The following is a 22408-nucleotide window of genomic DNA, read 5'->3' on the forward strand; positions in this document are numbered from 1 at the left end:
CGCACTGGCAAATTCCCGAATTTGGACAGTGAATAAGGTTCTTTTTTTTTTTTTTGCTTGTTCGATTTATTTTGGAACACCCCTTCCCCCGCCAAGGCCCAAAAGAAATGCAACTGAAAAGTTGATTGCTTGTTTAGTTTAAAAACAAGTATCAGCGTACCAGAAGCTTAAAATGTTATTGTTTCATTACATGTAGATCGATTTAAGCACTAAATTCATTTTTTGGATGTCTTCGGTTCTGTGACACACCTGGTCTTGTCAACAAATTAAATACCGGATGTTAGGACCGACGACATCCCAAAATATGAATTCAATGCTCATATTAACATTCTCTTATTTAAAGTCTTCATATTTGTTTATTTTGTTAATCTTTAATGTGAATTTAGCGACCTTAAAACGGTGTGCTTAAAAGCCGTTTGTGACGTTGCAAAGTTTAATAAAATGCAAACGAACATTGCGAGGAAAAAAATTGAAAAAATTAATTTCAAACGTATGTTTGTTAAATAAATTTCAAACGCATATTTGTTGTATTATTACGTTAATTCATCAGGGTTTTATTTTCCATAAAATTGAAATAAAGCATTCTACATTTAGGTGTTCCTAGAGTTTTGAAAATGCATTTAGTTCCTACTGTGTATTCTAACGCGATGTGACAAGGTTTGGCATGTGTTAAACTAGCCTGGTTCTCTGTCCCTCTTATGCTTCGTATACTCCGCGTCACTAGGCAAGGTTGAGACAGGGGACCAGGTTAGGCGTGTGTTAAAGAGATTTGAACGTCAGCTTTCTAATGGATTTCATTAGAAAATAACACTGAATGTAAATATATATTTTTAAGATGGCATGGTGATTTCTTTCTTTTTTTTTTAGAACAAAATGTGTTGCGAGTACTACCTTTGGCACACGAGTACCAGTCTCCTCTTGTAACTGATTGTGAGAAGTTTATGGCAAGCATGTGCAAACCGGGAACACGTCTGACAGTGACAACACTACTGGATTACATTATAGCAGCCGAAAAATATGACTTGAATACGTTCCTGGATACCGCAGTAGAATTTTGTGGCCATGTCGAATTTGATCTTCTCAATGGAAGGACATTCGAACGAAAAGAAGTAAAAATAGAGAGTCCTGCTTGGCCAATTTGTCCTATATCGGTATGGATTTATGATGTGCAGGAGATGAAAGATATTTCTTAAAAATTTTTAGAGATTGATTCAAAAACACAGCATGCAATATCTGTCAGAAGACTTCACGTTCTTGAAATGAATGAAAGAAAAAGAAAAATCTTGACGATATTGAAGAGGATTATGTTATTAAATTATCATAGTCTAATCAGATGAATGTTGATTGATTGATTGATTGATCGTATGTAGTTTAACGTCTCTTTCGAGAAATTTTCAATATGTGAAGTCGCCACCACCTGCCAATGGAGAGCTACAATTTTGTCCTTTAATCGGCACTCAGAGCCTATGAGAAATGGGGAATCTTTTTCGGGCCAGCACCTATTGCACAACGGGTTCTCGGTTTATAAATACGGTCTCATCCGAAGAACCGGTTTCCACTTCCCACTGTGGAATTCGAACCCGCGACGTAAGGATCGACTCCTTACTTCGCAACGCTAGATCAGACGCTCTGACCACTGCACCACGCGAGTATGGAATGTAAAACGTTGCTTTATTCGATAATGTTGTGATGTTTATTCTAAATCTTGTGATGTATGTACAAAATCTTGTGATGTATATCCAAAATCTTGTGATGTATATTCAAAATTTTGTGATGTATATTCAAAATTTTGTGTTGTATGTTCAATATCTTGTGATGTATATTCGAAATATTGTGATGTATGTTCTATAATCTGGTGATGTATGTTCAATATCTTGTTATGTATATTTAAAATTTAAAGGGACCGTCTCAAAATCTCAAAATTAAGGTAGATTTACTTTAGGATTACAGAAAAGTGCCAATATTTTGCTTTTTTAAACCAAATTTTACAAAAACTTTAATACGTTGTTTGTTAATTAATAAAAAATGATGGGCAATGTTAAATTGTACATACTCAAAATTACGTAAAATACTCAAAATTCTATCGTCTTGTCTCCAGAAGGGCATCTGAAAATGTCAAAATTTAACGAATTTTCCTGTTTTTATGGAGTATTACAAAACATGACGAGTGCAAAGGATTTAACCAAGAAAATACATATGTAATGAAATGACTGAATGCTTTTACATTCTTGAGAAATTTATCTAAACCTATCTAATATTGGATTCTTGGCACAATTAAGTAGTGAATTAACAGCGCGGGTAAGTAAAAACTTTCTCTACATTTATATAGCATTTTGCATTTGTATGTTTTTTGTGTTCCACTCGAAATAAATGAAAATTACATGGAAATATCTGAGAAACTTTCTTGTAAATCCTGATCTTTTTGTGGGGAATTCATTACATATGAATGTTCATTGTATAGTTTATCTTCATGTGTATATCTAGTTTTGAAAATTTTCATAAGATATTAAAAATAGTTCTCTATATTTCTTTTCTCTTCATTACATAGCATTTCTTGCATTGTTTTCGTTAGACGAGTTTTGATGAATTTGTTCAATACAATGTATTTTATAGATTTACTGGGTTGTACAATTTGAAAAATATGGTGCATTGAAAGAAAAATTTTAATTGGTAAAGAAAAGTTTCGATTTTATTTTAGTATATATTGAGCAATTTAAAATTGCAAAGAGAGTCCTGGAGAAAAATAAAATTAATACAGTAATCGATGATCACAGTTCGAAAACATGCCAAGGTAAACTGCAATACGAGGCTCGTTCATTAAATAATGCAAACTGTTATATACAAATAGGTTAAATACGAGATACATATTCTTACTACATGTAGTTTCAATCTCTCAAGGCATCCCCGGTTACTGTAATACCCTTTTCACATGTCATAGGTCTTTTTATCCATGAACAGAAAACTTCATCATTCTCATGTTAAAGAATGCCCCAAAGACACTGGTGAATATCATTTTGCATGACATATATGATATTGTAACATCCTTTGGTTGTTTTAATGTGTTCTGGGGAGTAAAAGGAAACAGTTTAAGAATAAAAGGGCTGAGATCTAGCAATTATGGATGATTGAAAAGTTTTGTATGCTTTCTTTTCCTCAAATTCTTCTTTATTTCTCTTAGCTTATTATATTCCGCGCTTGAAAATCGGGAGGGTATTATAGTAATCGGGATATCCGTCTGTTACGCTTTGGGTACCCATCTCTTATCCGCAACTCCTCTTTTACCACTGAATGAAATTATATGATGCTTTCACAAAATCTTTATTACATATTGCTATTTTGAAACCTGTTATTCATTTCTTCATAGAACACATATTTTGGGTTTTCAAGAGCAAAGTATGGATATGGTCATTCTTTCTATAATATTAAAAGGTACCCATCCCTTTCTATATCTGCAACTCCTCTCAAACCATTGAATAAAATTTAATGATACTTTCACAGATTCTTTATAAAATAATGCAGTTGTGTACCTCCTACTTTACTTTTTGATATGGTACTTATTTTGGGTCTCTCTGAGCATCATGGACTTCGTCATTATTATAACCATATGGGAGACGGGCCGGGTATCATTTTGCGACTCATTTTTCACAGTGCCTGTAGATATTTTTCTTATTAAACCCCTTTTCACTCAGTCAATTGTTTTTTAACACTCTTGGGCACATACATATATTTTCATGTCAGTGTAGGATATTCTTGATCTTTTGAGGGATTCATTGCGTTGAATCTATGATAAATTAAATTGACAACTATTCTATATACAATGGTAAATTGTAACAATTGTATATAAATAAAAAAATGAAGTAGAAAATTTGAAAAAAAAAAAATGATCCCGTGTCAGATGGGCCTTCGCACAATTAAAAAAAATCATTATGCTTCTAAATGGCCCTGAGTGCCACGTATAGATCTTAAATCCTTATGTTTATAGTATACTTGTGTGGTGTCACTTTTATAAGCGAAAGAATTATTTAATGAGATGTTCAACAAATATTCAATCGATATTTAAGACATTTTCATTTGTTCAAAGTTTCACTGTTTGCGCCCCGTTCTTGTTGAGCGATTTCAAATTGCAAATCACGTCTTTCAAAAAATAAAACTAATCGATAATCATTTTTTGAAAACGGGTATGATAGACTTTAAAATCGGTCAGAAGAAGTGACAGATCGATTATTATTTTCAAAAAATCCATCCAGGAAGCCAATCCAACGGTAAGTGATAAAATTTTGTTTTTCATATATCTGTACTACACTCCTTTACTTTTAAATTGAGTTTGGAAAAAATGTAATATAAAGGAAAATTTTTATTTATCTAATAACACACGACAAGTTGTATCATGTAAATTTTACCATGGTGTTTCGTAATTATTCGGAATTATTCCTTTAATTCAAGATCATGAATCAACATTTGGATTTTTTCTAAATCAAAAACAGTTGTATTGACCTGATGTTATTTCAATTGTTAGCTCACTTGAGCCTACGATCTAAAATTTGTCTGTTGTCTCTCGTCATCGTTGTTGTCGTTGTAAATTTTTCACATTTTAATCTTCTTCTCAAGAAGCAATTTCAACCAAACTTGTCACAAATTATCCTTGGGTAACTAAAGGGGATTCAAGTTTGTTCAAATGAAGGGCCATGCCCTCTTTCAAGGGGAGATAATTATGAATTAGCAAAAAATTAAAGGCATCTTTTAAAAATCTTCTCAAGAGTCACTTGGCCAGGAAAATTGAAACTCTAGTGGAAACATCCTCAGGTAGTGCAGATTAAAGTTTGTTCATATCATGACCCCTGGGGTAGGGCGGGGCCACAATGGCTGATCAAAGTTCCACATAGGAATATATAGGTAAAATCTAAAAAAAAATCTTCTTCTACCACCTTTCAGATGATAATTAAATTTTTGTATTCCTTTATCACAAAATTATCGAATATCTAAATACCCACAGACATAAATGGTTTCCCTCTTAGTTGTTTCTGTAATGGTCCACATTTTCACATTTTAAACACTTTTGAAGTAAATATGAAATATTGTGAAATCAAAAATTTTCGTGGGGTTTTAATTTTCGTTGTTTTTTTTTTTTTTTGGTGTATAATGAAAACCACGAATTAATGTCAACCATGAAATGTAAAATGTTACAATATATTTACTCAACAATTCTTCATTAATGAAAACAAACCCCAACGAACCAAGAGTTTTTCTGCAAACCACAAAAATTTGAATCCACGAAAGTATGTGGTTTAACAGTACACATACTGGGAAATACAACTGTAGGTTGTGAATAAAGATTATGTTATCGCGTAATTTAATCATGATAAAATACTTTTTGCATTTTTTTTTTTCAATTTGACTTTCAACGAGACTGCTGATATTCTTGTTTCTTGTCTCATCAACTTGTTGGTCAATAATTTATCTCGTTTTAAGAAATTGTTCATACGTGAAGCATGCTCTTACGTATCGAATCAACTGAGATATATAAACTCCGTATGAAGGTGATGAACATGCACTGCATAAGTAAGGGAAGTTGACGTTATAAAAGTCATCACGTTTATTATAGAGCTTGGTTGTTAGATTACCATTAATGTCTTTTTAAAGTATAATGTAAAATGAAACAGATGTGTCAGACTCTGTGGTATCTTTTATCTCAAGCTCCCCGGGATCGTATCGACATAGGAATAGAAATTATCATTGTTAATTGACAGTCCATCATCGATATATCTATATATTGAGTTGAAGACCACAACAAGTTTTTTCTTCTTTTCACATATAAAATTTTTTTGTACAAATTCTGCTTCATATGAATACTAAAATAGGTCTGCTAATAACAAAGCGAAATTTGTACCCATGGGGATTTTAATAGATTGTTGGAAGACCTGGTCTCTAAAAACAACATAGATATTGTTAATCAGAAATTCATCTTTTTGAAATCTATTTCAGAGTACTTATGTGTGCAATCAAAAAGTGTTTTAACAAAATAATTTTGCAAATGACCATTGACAAGGTAAGTAAATTTACGAGTTCCATTTTCATTGAAAAAGCAGCTGTCGATGATATCAAAAAGCCTGGACTTTAATTTATCAGGTGGATGGGTTGTATATAAAGTTGCAAAGTTGTAAGTTTTTAAGCTGTTGGTTTTGGTTAAGTCTTGTTATTTCAAATTGTCCAAAATCACTTTGGAATTTTTGAGTATCCACATCTGATTCACACCACTTCTTGAATATATTGTTACACAGCATTCTTGAAATTTTTCCTATACTACTGTCAATATCTTAGTGAGGAGTAAAGAAAGAGGCTTGGTTGAACATTTACTGGAACCCGGAATGTATCTTTGTTTGAAAGGATTCTTATGAAGTTTCGGACTCCATATATATATATATATATATATATATATATATATATATATATATATATATATATATATATATATATATATATATATATATATATGGTTTATGTAGTTCAAAATCATTTTGGTTCTTAGGGATATTAAAAATATTCAAAACTGACACATGATTTTGAAGAATTTCTTCCTTAGAAAAAGAAATATGAGTTTAAGTTGCATTACTACTTGTAGAATTAAATCCAAGTTCTCCTAATTATAAAATACAATTTTTAGTCGGGCTTATTGCTCAAAGAGCAATTGCCGCTTATGTCATCCTGCTCAAGGCAGGAAGTCAACCCTATAGTCGCCATTTTAAAGTTACGTGAAAAAATATAGTTCTTACTCTCAACCACTTTTGGGATAATACAAACACTAAATAAAGCAACAAAAATAAAAAGTTTTATCCATAAAAATAAACATTAGTAGTAATGACTTTGAAAACTTCAGTCCTAAGTCAAAGAACATAGTTCATTAGCGTAAGGGTTTTCGATAAATCAGTGTTATCGTAGTTTTCTACACATGCGAGGAAAAGCAGGAGAGGGAACCAGACTGGCCTGTTTGTTTACATTCAGCTGCGGTACCAGATTAATTCTGATTCTGACAAAATCAGACCATGGTATTAGGATTGAAAAACTCACTGTCAGTGTCTTATCATTTATATTGACAGTTTTAAACGAATTTTTTCATCAGAATATAAACGTGATTCATGTAAGAAATTCATTCTACTCTGTAAATGAGCCCGGTGTAAAGACGAATAATGACTCCCATCGAATAATGACCGGGGGTCATTTTTCAACAACAAAAAATGACCCCCAAACCGTAGGAAAAAATCATTTTTTGTAGAAAAAGAGTCCTAGGGGTCATTATTTTATATGTTAATCCTATAAAAAATTGACCCCCATTGAAAAATGACCCCCTTTAATTAATTAAAGTGATATAAAATTTATAACAGGTGAAAGGGAAAAATATGCTGTATATTATAATTTTTCTTCCTTCGAGTAATTCATGCATTTGTTCGAATATAGATTTGATCATTGTTTTTCTTAGGCTAGCAAGTAGGGGTAATAAAGTTCCTCATTTCTCTCTGCTGAAATATTGACAAATCAGTTTTATGCAATTAACAATCAATCAATTAATCTTCATTTCTCCGATAAAGGAGCAAACCTAGAAAATCAAAGATGGTACATGTAAGTGGATCAAACGCACGCTGGAGATGAAATTTATGAATATGATTTCTTTCTTTACTGACTCTGATACATTGTTTCAGAAAAAAAATATTTGTTGGGAAAAAGTAGAACTTTGTAGCAGACAATTTAATATCGGTGCGTACAAATAAGTACCGGTAATTTGTTCGAATTAATAAGGTTTCATTCAAACGAGTGAGTAAAAATAGAAATGGATGACAGGACGCCTCTATGCTGTATATTTTTTTACATATTCCATCCTATACATGCAGACTATCACTATATGATTAGAAATATTTTCAATCTTTGCAAATACATATTCTTTTCATACCCCCCTCGGTACAACAACCAGACTTGCAATGAACATTTTCAAGTGAGATATACTTGAAAGTATTGTGGCTAAGTAACAGTTGAAAATTAGTAGAATAGTAGATTTTTTTTAGTTCCTCCTTTTAGAAAAATAAAGGTAGGGTAGTTTTTTTTTGTCGCTTTTGTTGATAATCGGGTGGGTATAAAAATATGCTCTGTAAGGCTATGGGCTAGTGTAAAAAACACATTCTAATGCAAAAACTATACATGTAGACATAAACTTTTGATTTAGCACACAGTACTCATTACATTTCTTAATTTTTGTTTTACTCTACCCTTTTACTCAGTTCTGAGTATACTTTTCAGAGAATTTAATATGAAAATCAGAACAAACATTTTCATTTTTGTAACGTCTTCTTTATACTGTATCATAATATGAAAAGTTAATTGAAGACAGTTATTTTATTTTTATGTCCCCGTAATCGAAGATTCGGGGGTATATACTTTCATCGTGTCCGTCTGTATGTCTGTCTGTCTGGAGGTCTGTTTGTCCGCAAATCTTTAACCTTGAATATAACTTTTCATTTATTGGAGCTATGACATTCATATTTAATATGCGTATTCCTTGTGACAAGACTTTCCCTTGGGTACCACCAAATTTAACCTTTTGACCTTTACCTTGGAGTTTGTCCCATTTTACACAAAAATGCCAAATGTTTACTATGGCCATAACTTTTAAACGGTAGATAGTAGTACTCTCATACTTCACATATGTATTTTTTTTAGCATGACCTTTCATTGGATACTAAAATCTTTGACCTTGGAGATCTCCGTTCTAAGAAAAAACTTTTGAACGGTAAGGGCTAGGGTTTTCATACTTCATATACGTAATCCTTGTTACTTTAAACCTTTCTTAAGAAACCATCAGCTTTGACCCATTGACCTTTGAGTTTGACCTACCTTTCAAAAACTTATCCTTAGCCATTACGTTTGAACAAATGGTGCTAGGGCTTTCCTATTTTACAATTGTATTTCTTGTGAGAAGACCCTACTTTGGGTACCAATATATTTAAATTGCATTTAAGAAAAGTTTAATCTTCGCTATGTTGCCATACAGGGGCAAAGCTGTTTCACAAACAAATCTTTTTATATATAAGAGGAGTTGCGGATAAGAGATGGATACCCAAAAGCGTAACAGATGGACGGACGGACACCCAGATCACTATATACTGCTGATTTTTTCTGTCAGTGAGACCATCGAAAAACAATGTTTACCTAATCCTTTAGGCTCGATAAATCTTTTACTCCTTTAGATTCTGAATCATCGCATTGACCTTAAAATATAGCTATATTCCCAATTAGCTCAGGTGAGCATTTTGGCCAATATGCTTTTTTATCTATTTTTTTTTGCCCCCTAAAAATTTCAGCTTTAATCGACAGGGAGTTATTTTTCTACGGGGGTCATTTTTCGTCACGTGGGTTCTGCAAATTTTTAGGGTGGTGACACAATTTCTACGGGCAAACGGGTCATTTTTCGACGTCGAATAATGACCGGGGGTCATTTTTCGCCGTAGAATATTGACCGGGGGTCATTTTTCGCTGTCGAAAAATGACCCCCGGTCATTATTCGATGGGGGTCATTATTCGTCTTTACAACGGCTCTCTGTACTTCTGAGTACTTAGATTATAATGAGTCCTACAAACGAACACAATGTTATTACCTGCTTTGTCAGCAGGGACCAGTACATACTGATCTTGTGATCTATTTAGTTCTTTTTTCACTTCTGGATTATTGAACACAGAGGAAAGATGGTTTTCATATTGCACCTCAATCCTTTAATACGTGATTTCAACATGGATCGCACACATTTAATACATTCTGATAAAGTGAGAACGTCTTCTTTTTCATATCCGGTCCATCGCCTGGCGTAATCTTCAACGGAGTCCATAATTATGAGGGTGATGTTACAATATTGCCCATTGTGTCGGCAAGACCTTTTTGCGACGATTATGTTTAAACAACTTCACTTTCAAGTAATTATTGCCCTCCCAGGTCCAAACTTAAATGCATGGATTTCATATATGGATCCTCTATTCTATTTTATCCAGCTGCTTCAGCAGATTAAGTTTTTAAGCATGTTTCTTTCAATGGACTGACTCCTTATTTCGCGACTCTAGAACAGACCCTCTAACCACTGCGCCCAGCGTGCGGCGAGAATTTGAAATTCATGAGAAAGATGAGGTGTCATTCGTTAGTTTGTTTGTTTGTTTGTAACCCCTTTCGGTAATTTTTTTCACTAATATCGAGACGGCATCACTTGCCGGTTAAGGGCTGCAAAAGATCTATAATCGGGATTTAGAGCCATTGAATAGTGAGGGATCGTTTTGTGCCAACACCTATTGCGGCTAGGGACATTGGTTTATCTGTTCTCATCTGCAGGACCGGTCTCCTCGTCCCGCAGCGGGATTCGAACCAGCGAGGAATAGATCAACTCCTTACTTCGCGACGTTACCTAGCAAAACTCTAACGACTGCACCCCGACCGCGGGCTACTATAGCGATGTTAGCTTCAATGTAGGATGTCTTCCCATGATAAAGTGGAGCTCTTGACTTGTCGCTTGAGATCTAGGTGTGAAGAGGAAGACTCTCAAGAAGAACTACTGGAATCATATAAAAATAACAGCTTAACAGGGCTTTTATTGTCAGTTTATGATTTTTTTTTCTTTTAGATAGTAGACAGCAACATATAACATGGCAGAAGGAAAAAGCAAGGGTAACTTTGAATTTCCAGAAACAGATGTAACTTTGCTTGTAGAAGACCAGAAAATTCACGTAAACAAAGCTGTCCTGTCTCAACATTCGCCAGTATTTAATACCATGTTTTCTAGTAGCTTTAAAGAAAGCACTGCAAAAGAGATCACTCTTCACAACAAAAAGGCTAAAGATGTAATTGAGTTTCTTAGATGTTTTTATCCCAACATGGAGTATGCAATAACAGGTAGAGCTATTGTGAGCGTGAGTAAAGATGTGTGTGTTATTGTTTTGTGACTTTCTCTATAAAATATTTAATTTCATAGATAATACCCTTTATTGTTCCTTGTCATATTACATTGATTTTGAATCCTTGTCTATTAAATATTCAAACTTCCTAATATAGTGCAGATTTAATTTTTTTTCAAATCATGACCATTAGGGGTAGGGTGCTGTTCATATGGGTGATCAAAGTATATGGACGGATGATACAACCAAAAATGGATGTCTGGATTGGTACATGCATACATTTCTTGGCTTATTTTTGTTTCAAATGATGCAAATATTAAAGGTTTTAAATATTGAGAAATTGTAAACCTTCTACGATGTTCAAAATTTTAACTTTCTGCCACCATCTTCATTAATCTACACAAATATTTTTCACTTCAAATCCTTTTTTGTAAAATGTTGAACAAAATATTAAAATCTATACGATGAAACTTGTTTATTTTCTTTATTAAAACATGACACAAGTTGTTTCTTTCAATTCTAAGACAGAAGTTTGGTTGTATCATCTGTTCAATTTAGGAAAAATCTTTTAATTTATTTTCTTAAGAATAGGAAAATTATTAAGGTCTTCCGTTTCAGACGGAAGACCTTATAGTGATTCTACTGTTTCTTTTTATTATTATTATTAAGGTCTTCCGTCTTCAGCGGAAGACCTTCTTGTTATTCTTAGGTTTCTTTTCCACTATTTTTAAGGTCTTCCGTCTTCAGCGGAAGACCTTCTTGTTATTCTTAGGTTTCTTTTCCACTATTTTTAAGGTCTTCCGTCTTCAGCGGAAGACCTTCTTGTTATTCTTAGGTTTCTTTTCCACTATTTTTATTATTATTATTGTTTTTTTTTCTTACCGATTTTGTGCACGCGAGTTCTCGTAAACGGCTCGCTCGATTTTCATGAAACTTTCAGGACTGATAGAACATCAAACAAGCCTGATATATATTTTTTTGTTTTGATGACGTCACTTCCGGTTTTGAGATTTTCACGATTTAGTGATTTTCGGGGGGTCAGTTTGTCCGCGAGTTTTCTCAAAAACGGCTCAGGATAGAAACTTGAGTTTTTCAGCAATGATAGACCAGTGTTTGTAGATGTGACATATGCATTTCATTTTCACCGGAAGTTCTGCACGTCGACGCTCGCTATGGTCCGAAAAAGGGCATGTCGAGAATTTTAAAATTTCTAACATCTTTTCTTTTATATCTTTTTACCTACAAATATTTTGTTAAAACATATAGAACAAAAGTTGTTAAGAATGTCACGTTTTTTCAAAGCATATCAACAAAAAGGGGCTAGCCCCTATAATTAAGGGCCAAGAGGGGCCGAAAATTTTTCCTTAATATCTCAAAAAGTATTGAGAATTTGTAATACGTCAAAGAAGCAAAGTTGTTCAAAATTTCAAGCTAAATCTACTGGTGACGTCAAAATGTATCCACCGACGTCACTTCCGGTGAAACCGGAAGTAGTCAGAAAATGCATATTTTTGCCGTTCTTGATATGTTTTTGGATAACATATGTCACTGGAAGCATAAAATTTAATTTTTCGTCCGTCGACGTCACTTCCGGTCAAACCGGAAGTAGTAGAAAATAGCTTATTTTGAAGGTTTTGATGCAAAATTGAATTAATAAACTCACTGGAGACAACTTAGCTCATTGCTATCTTTTGTTGACGTCACTTCCGGCACTTCCGGTCAAAACCAGACGGAAGACCTACTCGTTGCTTTGCAACGAGCTTTGCTCTAGTTATTATTATTATTATTGTTTTTTTTCTTACCGATTTTGTGTACACGATTTCTCGGAAACGGCTCGCTCGATTTTCATGAAACTTTCAGGACTGATAGAACATCAAACAAACCTGATATATAATTTTTTGTTTTGATGACGTCACTTCCGGTTTTGAGATTTTCGCGATTTAGTGATATTCAAGGGGTCAGTTTGTCCGCGAGTTTTCTCAAAAACGGCTTTGGATAGAAACTTGAGTTTTTCAGCAAAGATAGAGCAATATATGTAGATGTGACACACGTATTTCATTTTCACCGGAAGTGCTGCACGCCGACGCTCGCTATGGTCCGAAAAAGGGCATATCGAGAATTTTAAAATTTCTAACACTTTTTCTTCGATATCTTTTTATCTACAAATATTTTGTTAAGATATATAGAACAAAAGTTGTAGAGAATGTGACGATCTTTCAAAAGATATCAACGATAAGGGGCTGGCCCCTATAATAAAGGGCCGATAGGGGCCGAAAGTTTTTTCTTAATATCTCAAAAAGTATTGAGAATTTGTTATACGACAAAGAAGCAAAGTTGTTCAAAATGTCAAGCTTCATCTACTAGAGTCGTCAAAATACGTCTGGCGTCGTCACTTCCGGTCAAACCGGAAGTAGTCGGAAAACGCGTATTTTTGCAGTTCTTGACAAGTTTTTGGATAACATATGTCTCTGGGAGCATAAAAATTAATTTTTCGTCCGTCGGCGTCACTTCCGGTCAAACCGGAAGTAGCCAAAAATAGCTTTTTTGAAGGTTTTTGACGCAAAATTGAAATTATAAAGTCAATGGAGATGACTTAGCTCATTGCTTTCTTTTTGGATGTCACTTCCGGCACTTCCGGTCAAAACCGGACGGAAGACCTACTCGTTGCTTTGCAACGAGCTTTGCTCTAGTTATTATTATTATTGTTTTTTTTTCTTACCAATTTTGTGCACACGATTTCTCGGAAACGGCTCGCTCGATTTTCATGAAACTTTCAGGACTGATAGAACATCAAACAAACCTGATATGTAATTTTTTGTTTTGATGACGTCACTTCCGGTTTTGAGATTTTCGCGATTTAGTGATTTTCAGAGGGTCAGTTTGTCCGCGAGTTTTCTCAAAAACGGCTTAGGATAGAAACTTGAGTTTTTCAGAAAAGATAAAGCAGTATATGTAGATGTGACATACGTATTTCATTTTCACCGGAAGTGCTGCACGCCGACGCTCGCTATGGTCCGAAAAAGGGCATGTCGAGAATTTTAAAATTTCTAACACTTTTTCTTCGATATCTTTTCACATACAAATATTTCGTTAAGATATATAGAACAAAAGAAGTGTAGAATCACTTGATCTTTCAAACGATATTTTTGAAAAAGGGCTGGCCCCTATAATTAAGGGCCGAGAGGGGCCAAAAGTTTTTCCTTTATATCTCAAAAAGTATTAAGAATTTGTAATACGTCAAAGAAGCAAAGTTGTTCAAAATGATAAGCTTAATCTATCTGGGTCGTCAAAATACATCCGGCGACGTCACTTCCGGTCAAACCGGAAGTAGTACGAAAATGCATATTTTTGTCGTTCTTGACATATTTTTGGGTAACACATGTCACTGGGAGCATTAAAACTTAATTTTCCGTCCGTCAACATCACTTCCGGTCAAACCGGAAGTAACCAAAAATAGCTTATTTTTTAAGTTTTTGACGCAAAATTGAAATTATAAAGTCAACGGAGACAACTTAGCTCATTGCTTTCTTTTGTTGACGTCACTTCTGGTCGAAACAGGACGGAAGACCTACTCGTTGCTTTGCAACGAGCTTTGCTCTAGTTATTATTATTATTATTATTTTATTTTCCCTTTTCTTTTTTGACGATTTCTCAGAGTTGACTGGACAGATTCTCATGAAATTTTCAGGGATGATAGAGAATCAAAATATCTTTCAAATGCAGTTTTCAGTTTTTCAAAATTCACTTCCGGTCGTCAAATATGTCCGATTTCCGTTTTTACAAAAGAGATCATGTCCGGACGATTTCTCAGGAACGGTAACAGATTACGACACGAAACTTTCAGGAATAATAGATCATGACAAGTAGATTTGTGCAATATGTTTAAGTCCGTCCTCCGTTACTTCCGGTCGTCACAGGAAGTGGTCAAAGAAATCGAAAATTTCAACTTTTTCTTTTTTGAAACTTTTTTGCATCACGTTATAGCATTTTATTTGTAGTTTTGAAATATATCAGTATCACCGGAAACAAAAACGACAACTTCCGGTTATGAGAGAAAAACTGCATATTTTCAGTATTTTTCTTTCCCATAAATATTTTTTATAGATAAAGTATTTATAATGATTTTTGGATATGTTATTCAGATTGCAAATGACTACAGTAACGTCAAATATCTTTGTAAAATTCACTTCCGGTCGCGTGATTTCCTGTCCTCAAAATGAGAAGTTATCATAGCGAGATCTCGTAAACGATAAGAGATTAAGACACCAAACTTATATAAGTGGTAGATCTTGATAAGTAAGCAAATTCAGTTGGGATAAGATCGTCAGCCGTCACTTCCGGTCTTCACAGGAAGTGATCCAAAAATCAAAATTTTTAACTTTTCTTGCATGAAACATTTTTTGCATCAAATTATAACATCTTATTTGTATTTTTGAAAAATATCAGTCCCACCGGAAACTAAAACGACAACTTCCGGTTATAAGAGAAAAACTATATAATTTGTGTATTTTTCTTTTCCATAAATATTTTTTATACATAAAGTATTTGTAGTGATTTTTAAATATGTTATATAGACTGCTTATGTCTACAGTAACCTCAAATATCTTTGTAAACTTCACTTCCGGTCGCGTGATTTTCTGTCCTCAATATGGGAAGTTATCACAAAGAGATCTCGGAAACGGTAAGAGATGGAGACGCCAAACTTGAATGAGTAATAGATCTTGATAAGTAGGCAAAACCATAAGGGCTAAGATCGTTCGCCGTCATTTCCGGTCGTCACAGGAAGTGATCAAACAAATCAGAAATTTCAGCTTTTCTTTTTGGAATACTTCTCGGCATCACATTATTGCATCTTATTGGTTGTTCTGATATATGTCCATCCCACCAGAAACAAAAACGGCAACTTCCGGTTATGAGAGAAAAACTGCATAATTTGAGTTTCATACTATCCCATAAATATCTTTTATAGAAAGAGTATTTGAAATGATTTTAGAACATCTAATTCAGACTGCAAATGTCTAGAGTAACTACAAATATCTGTTAAAAATTGATTTCCGGTCTCATGATTTCCTATCCTCAAACTGAGTTGTTAACATAGCTAGATCTTGGTTATGGTAAGACATCAAGACACTTAACTTATAAGAATAATAAACTTTGAAGAGTGAACAACAGATATAGGGATAAATGTCTCCGCCGTCACTTCCGGTCGTCACAGGATGTGATTTGAAAAATCGAAAATTCCAACTTTTTTCTTTCCATTTTTTTTTCCATTACTTTATTGCATCTAACTAGTAGTTTTGAAATATGTCAGCTCCACCAAAAATAAATAAAAAAAATAAAAACAACGAAAACTTCCAATTAAAAGAAATAAAACAACACCAAAGGTCAAAAGGTCAAGGTCATTGGAAAAGTATTTAAATTGCTTATATATGCCACATGACCTTGACCTTTGAGTTTGATGTTTGACCTTCATCTTTGATTTTGACCCTTACCCAAGAGTTATTTTTTTTTATATTTAGCTTGATATTTAGCTGGAGTTTAAAAGGTTTTTGAATGACCTTGACCTTTGACCTCGATAAATGACCTTGACCTTGCCCCATTGACCCAAAGGTCACAATCAAGCTTGAGTCCGTGGGGATGTTTACATCTCTCACTTTAACAAATGCTTATATACCCCCCCTTTTTTTTCTTTTTTTTCAAATCAATAGGAACCTAGAAAAATTTTCTACAGTTCAAACGACGACACAGATCGACATGAAATTTAAAGATTGCAGTAGAAGACACATCAAAGAAAGTGTCCTGAGTGTTTAACAGTGAGTCTCTGAAGTATATAATGAAATTCTAATGAGTATCGGCAACAACTACATTTTTTTCTGTCGGAAATGTAGGTGCTGATGAGCATGAAAACTAATCAAAGCTTGTATTGGGTATTTCTTCACTTTTTGTCAATAGCATTCGATTCTCCTGCTCAAATACGAAATTTTAATACCAAGTATTCTTGATCTCCTTTGTATGTAGAGTTTATTTCAATTTTATTTTACATTGAATATTAATTGAATTGATCTAAGAAATAGCGATTTTTCCCTACCAAATCAATTTCTACGCAATTTAGATAGCTTAGATAAATTGCAGTTACCTCCCTTTGAACGGCGTGGTGTAGAGAAAATGTCCATGATTCACAACTGCATCAGATGTTTTGACCTCTGACCTTGAAGAGTAGGTCAAGGTCATTGGAAAACTAGAGAAATTGTCGATTTATATTTGACCTTGACCTTTGACCTTGACCTTTGACCCCTTACTCAAAAAGTAATAAAGAAATATTCATTACCTTTATCTAGATTCAGCTTCAAGTGTTAATCTCAAGTTTATCTCTCTCTCTTTTTGGATAACCTTGACCTTGATAAATGACCCCCTATTGATCCAAAGGTAACAATCAAGTTTAATGTCGTTGAGGTATTTGCAACTCTTACTCTAACAAATGCTTATATCCTCCCCCCTCCTTTCTTGAAAAAAAAAATCAACAGCAGTATAGAGAAAATGTCTACAAGTCAAACGACAAGTATATCGACATAAGATTCAAAGTAAAAGCAAGAAAAGACCTTAAAGAAAGTGTCCTGAGAGTTTTAAGGTGAGTCTCTAAAATATAATGAAATTCTAGTGAAAATCGGCAAAATCTGCATTTTTTTTTCTGTCTGAAATTTTGTATTGCTGAGCATAAAAATTAATTAAAGCCCGTATTGGCTATTTCTCCAATTTTTGTTAATATCATTCGATTCTCCTGCTCTATTGCGACATTTTAATACCAAGTACTCTTGCTTTCTTTAGTGTATGGAATTTATTTCAATTTTATTTGGATTTGATATTAATAGAATGAATCTTGATTTCATTTGAAATTTGATTTTTTTTTCTAGAATAACACAATCCCAAGAAGTAGCGACTTTCAGCATATTAAAAAGAAATACACGTTTCTTCCCTGTGTTTCCCATCTAGAATTACATGTTTGGAAATTTATTTATGCTACTTACATTGAATTTCATGCAAATTTCGGTCAGGAATGTTAAAACCCGAACCCGATTCTCTGTTTTCCTTTTTCATAATTACAAACTGCCTTGCATCTCTCGCTCAGGTTTCTCACATGCTCTAAAATAATTTATCGCCATCCATTTCAAACATAAAACAACTCAAATAGGATATTTTCAAACATCTCTTTAATACATGTATAATGCACATATGATGCAGGTACACATGGGACATTTCACAACGTTTTCACTTACGCTTCCGTCTTGATGCGCAGATCAAATGCATGTTATTCATATTATTAGGTATATCGTAATTTTAATCAGACTCTACCCCTTACATCTTAACTCGAAAACAATCTCATTCAAGCTCATATATACACCTAGGAGCGTATTACAATGTTTTGAACGTGCTCTCTTTGCGTGATCAATGAATTCGTGGTTATCCCCGAGTCGACTCGTATAATCCAGGAAGTCTGTTTAGAGTATATTTATACCAACTGCGAGCCCGATCTAAAATCCTAGTTGAGAAATGAGAATTTTGCTGTTTGATTTATTTTCTTGCTTTTTTCTACTTCTTTCAGCCCAAATGAAATTGAAATGCTTAAAAAGGTAGAAAGGTCGATAATTGTTCACTGAACAATTAGTCTACTAGTTTATTATATGTCTGTCTTTTTTAAAATAGAAAAAAACATCCTGCATACAGATAAATAGAGGAGAACGGAAGACCTTCTTTGTTGCTGTAGCAACAAGAGTTTCTAGTTATTAATCTTATTTGTATGGAAGCACTCGTTGTGTGGATTCAAGTTTGTTCAAATCATGAATCCATAGAATACATGCAAGTTTTAAAAAAAAAAAAACATGATGATGAACAACAAAGTCATGATCAGTTATATTTACATTTAAGCATCCACAGGTAGTATATGATCAGATTTGTTCAAATCATGATTCTAGGGGGAAGTGAGGTACCACAATGGGCGAATTTTTTCATAAAACTGTACAGGAAAAAAAGTCTGTAAAAATCGTTTTCGGTATAATAGCCAAGCCATAATCAGTCATATTTAAATAGAAGCATCCACAGGTAGTGTAAATTCATCTTTATTCAAATCGTAAACCCTGCGGGAAGGATGTGTCCACAATCATTATGGATGATCAAAGATGTATGAGGAAAAAATCTTTAAAATTCATTTTACGATGAACAGCAAAGCCATAACTATAACATATAGTTAGGCCATTCCAAGTTTTTTCTCTGTTTAGCGTCCACCCATCTTTCAAATACCTACCTACCTATTCGCAAAAAGCACACAAGCCAAAACATAAAACACAGGCTTAAAGTCATAAAAATGACGCCCTTCAAATTATTTGATCTAACTAAACTGCTTTAATAGAAGATATATCTATTCTTCAGCAAATACAAGGGATTAAATGCTTAAAATACACCCAATTACTGTACTGTATTAACTTACTGTTCAGAATTATTTGGAGAAATAATTGACAAAAGTCAAAAATTTCGACTAAACTAATCAGTTTCAGGACTCCTGATGTTGTTTTTTTTTTTTCTTATATGGGGTGTCAAAAACCAAGGCGCACGCGGACGCTAAACATAGAAAAAACTTGGAATGGCCTTATAACTAGTATTTAACTCGCATTATCTGTAAGCACCAACAAATTTACTATATAGGGCTTGGAACAGCATGTTTTGAATTTTGATGAAATTTTCACCATATGTGTTATGAATATGATTCTTTGACTTTGTTTGAGTGTATTAGATACCGATAAATATGCATTGAAATTTCCCCAATTTTCATGTTTTCATTTAGTCAAAAAGGGTCAAAAATGGCCAAATTCAATGGATCTGTCTCCATGGCAACTGAGTGCACGTGTAGAATTACCGACATCATATGTACTAGTTTTGTACCAAGACACACCTATGGTAAAAATTTCATCAAAATACGAGACATGACGTTTCCAAGATTTTTCGGTGCTTACAGAGAATGCGTGTTTTAAAAAGTAGATAATGTAGATTATAGTTTGTTCAAATTGTAACATCCGAGAATAGGAATTCCCTGATACAAGAGCCACACTTACCCAAATGAGTGTTGTTACCCATGGGCCTCTTGTATTTGATTATTTTAACAGTTTACTAGTATTACAAAAAATAACGGTAGATAATTTTCTTTCAGGGCACAATGTTCTACAAGTACTACCATTGGCACATGAGTACCAGTCTCCTCTTGTTGCTGATTGTGAGAACTTTATGATAAGCAAATGTAATCCGGATACAGACATAACAGTTGAAACACTATTGGATTATATCCTAGCAGCCGAAAAATTTGACCTTCAGAAGTTTCTTGACACCGCAGTGGAATTTTGTTCTCGTGTAGATTTTGATCATCTCCAAGGGAAGACGATTGAAAGAAAACAGGTTTACAAAAAAGGTTGGGTCTATGAAGTGCGGGAGACGGAACACATTTCTTCAAAATTTGCAAAAATGAAAATTAAAACCCAGCTTGCAATTTCAGTCAAAAGACTTCAAGTTCTTGAAATAAATAAAAGAAAGGCAAAAAATAACGAAATAATTGAAGAAGACCATGTTTTAATGTTATCATAATTTACACAAATGTATATTGCATGTTGTGTTAAGGAATCACTGTCTAGTTAGTATAATATGTCAGGGCATAAACGATAGTGGGAAACATGAGATAATTTGCATAACGGGCGGAGCCCGTTATGCATGAATTATCCCATGTTTTCCACTATCGTTGATATCCCTGACATACTATACTAACTAGACAGTGATTCCTTATAACTCTATTTCATTGTGAAATAAATTGTAAATTTAGACTTTAAAAATGTAGACTTAGATTTAAATTACACGATGACTTCCAGATCAATTTCAATAGTCCTCGCTCAATGACGTCAAACACAAAGGCAGCTGCATGAGATTTGCATGCATATTTGGCCTCCTTAGCGTCAGAGACAGATGCGCACGAGATCGATTTACATGCATATCAGGCCTCCTTAGCTCCTGACCTATCAACCTGCTCAATTTACATTATGATAGAATTATCAAGGAATCAACTCCTCTAACTTTTAAAGAGTTATCACAGAGAAAAAAAAATAGAAATGGAACTACTTAAATGTATACCTGATTGAAACTTGGTAGTACATGAGGCTTTTTCTAATTAATACTTTCATATGTAAATGTGTACATCAACATTATATGAAATTATATAAATGACCTCTGGCAAATAAAAGCAGGGCTTTGCACCTTTTACGGTGACTGAAGAAAACTGCCAATTTTTAAGCACGTGAACAACATTACTTACCATTAAAATAAAAACAAGATGTGTTTGTGAAACACTCCTGCCTCAGAGGATTAAACTTTAATTTCTTAAATACAAATCAAATACGTTAGTACCCAATGTGTGGTCTTCTCACAAAAACTACAATTTTTGAACATGAAAGCCCAAGCAGCACCTGTTCAAAAGTTATTGCCAAGGTTAGTTTTTAAAAAGTTAAACTTCAGGGTCAAGGTCAAAGTTGTTGGATTCTTCAGAAAGGTCTTTCTCAAGGATAACATTTGTGAGGTATGAAAGCCCTAGCCCGTACAGTTAAAAAAGTTATGGTCAAGTTTTTAAGAAGTGGGTCAAACTCAAAGTTCAAGATCAAAGGTCAAAGTTGTTAGTATCCAATGAAAGTTCTTGTCACAAGGATTAAATTTGTGAAATATGAAAGTCCTAGTCCTAACTTTTCAAAAATTATGGTTAGTGTCTTTTAAAGTAGGTTAAACTCCAAGGTCAATGTCAAAAAGTAAAAAATGTTGGTATCAATGTTGGACTCCTCACAAGGATTACATCCATTGTACATATGTTAATTCCGAAATCCCTAGTCCTTATTGTTCAAACTTATGGCCAAGGTTAAAGTTTTTATGAAGAAAGTCAAACTCCAATGTAAAGGTCAAAGTTGTTTGTATCCAATGAAATGTCCTGTATTATGGAAGTTCTAGTAACTAAGTATAAAATGTTAGAGCCAGAGTAAAAGTTTGGATATATTTTTAGAAAAAATGTGTCAAACTCCAAGGGCAAAAATCTCTGATAATCATTAACAAGCATTACAGTTTATTTTCCAGTTGATTTTTATGTCCCTGTAATCGAAGATTCGTGGGGTATAGAGTTGCCAATTCCGTATGTCTGTTTGTCCGCAAAACCTTTAACCTAAAAGGCTTGCTTGTACCTTTTGATTTAGCGGAGCTATGACTTTCATAATTCACATGTGTATTTCTTGTGACAAAACCTTTCCTTGTGTACCACCAAATTTGACCTATTGACCTTGACCTTGGAGTTTGACACATTTTTACTTAAAAATTCCAAACTTTTTCTCTGGCTCTAACTTTTGCTCAGTAGATACTAGGATCTTCATACTTCACATATATATTCTTTGTGACAAGACCTTTCATTGGATACCGATAT

The 22408-nt window shown here is 33.7% G+C and overlaps 1 protein-coding gene across 1 annotated transcript; it reads left to right on the plus strand.

Annotated features, from left to right (window-relative positions):
• Positions 1 to 4176: 4176 nt before the first annotated feature.
• Positions 4177 to 21652, plus strand: LOC134235859 (uncharacterized). The gene is made up of 3 exons (XM_062718024.1): positions 4177 to 4262; positions 10650 to 10918; positions 20120 to 21652. Exons 2-3 carry the CDS (start codon positions 10672 to 10674, stop codon positions 20545 to 20547), a joined length of 675 nt encoding a protein of 224 aa, XP_062574008.1. The 5' UTR covers positions 4177 to 4262; positions 10650 to 10671; the 3' UTR covers positions 20548 to 21652.
• The last annotated feature ends 756 nt before the right edge of the window (positions 21653 to 22408 follow it).

The sequence above is a fragment of the Saccostrea cucullata genome, unplaced genomic scaffold (genome assembly GCF_032062105.1).
Source record: "Saccostrea cucullata isolate Sc308-1 unplaced genomic scaffold, CSIRO_AGI_Scuc_v1 ctg16253, whole genome shotgun sequence".
In the NCBI taxonomy this organism is placed as follows: Eukaryota; Metazoa; Mollusca; class Bivalvia; order Ostreida; family Ostreidae; genus Saccostrea; species Saccostrea cuccullata.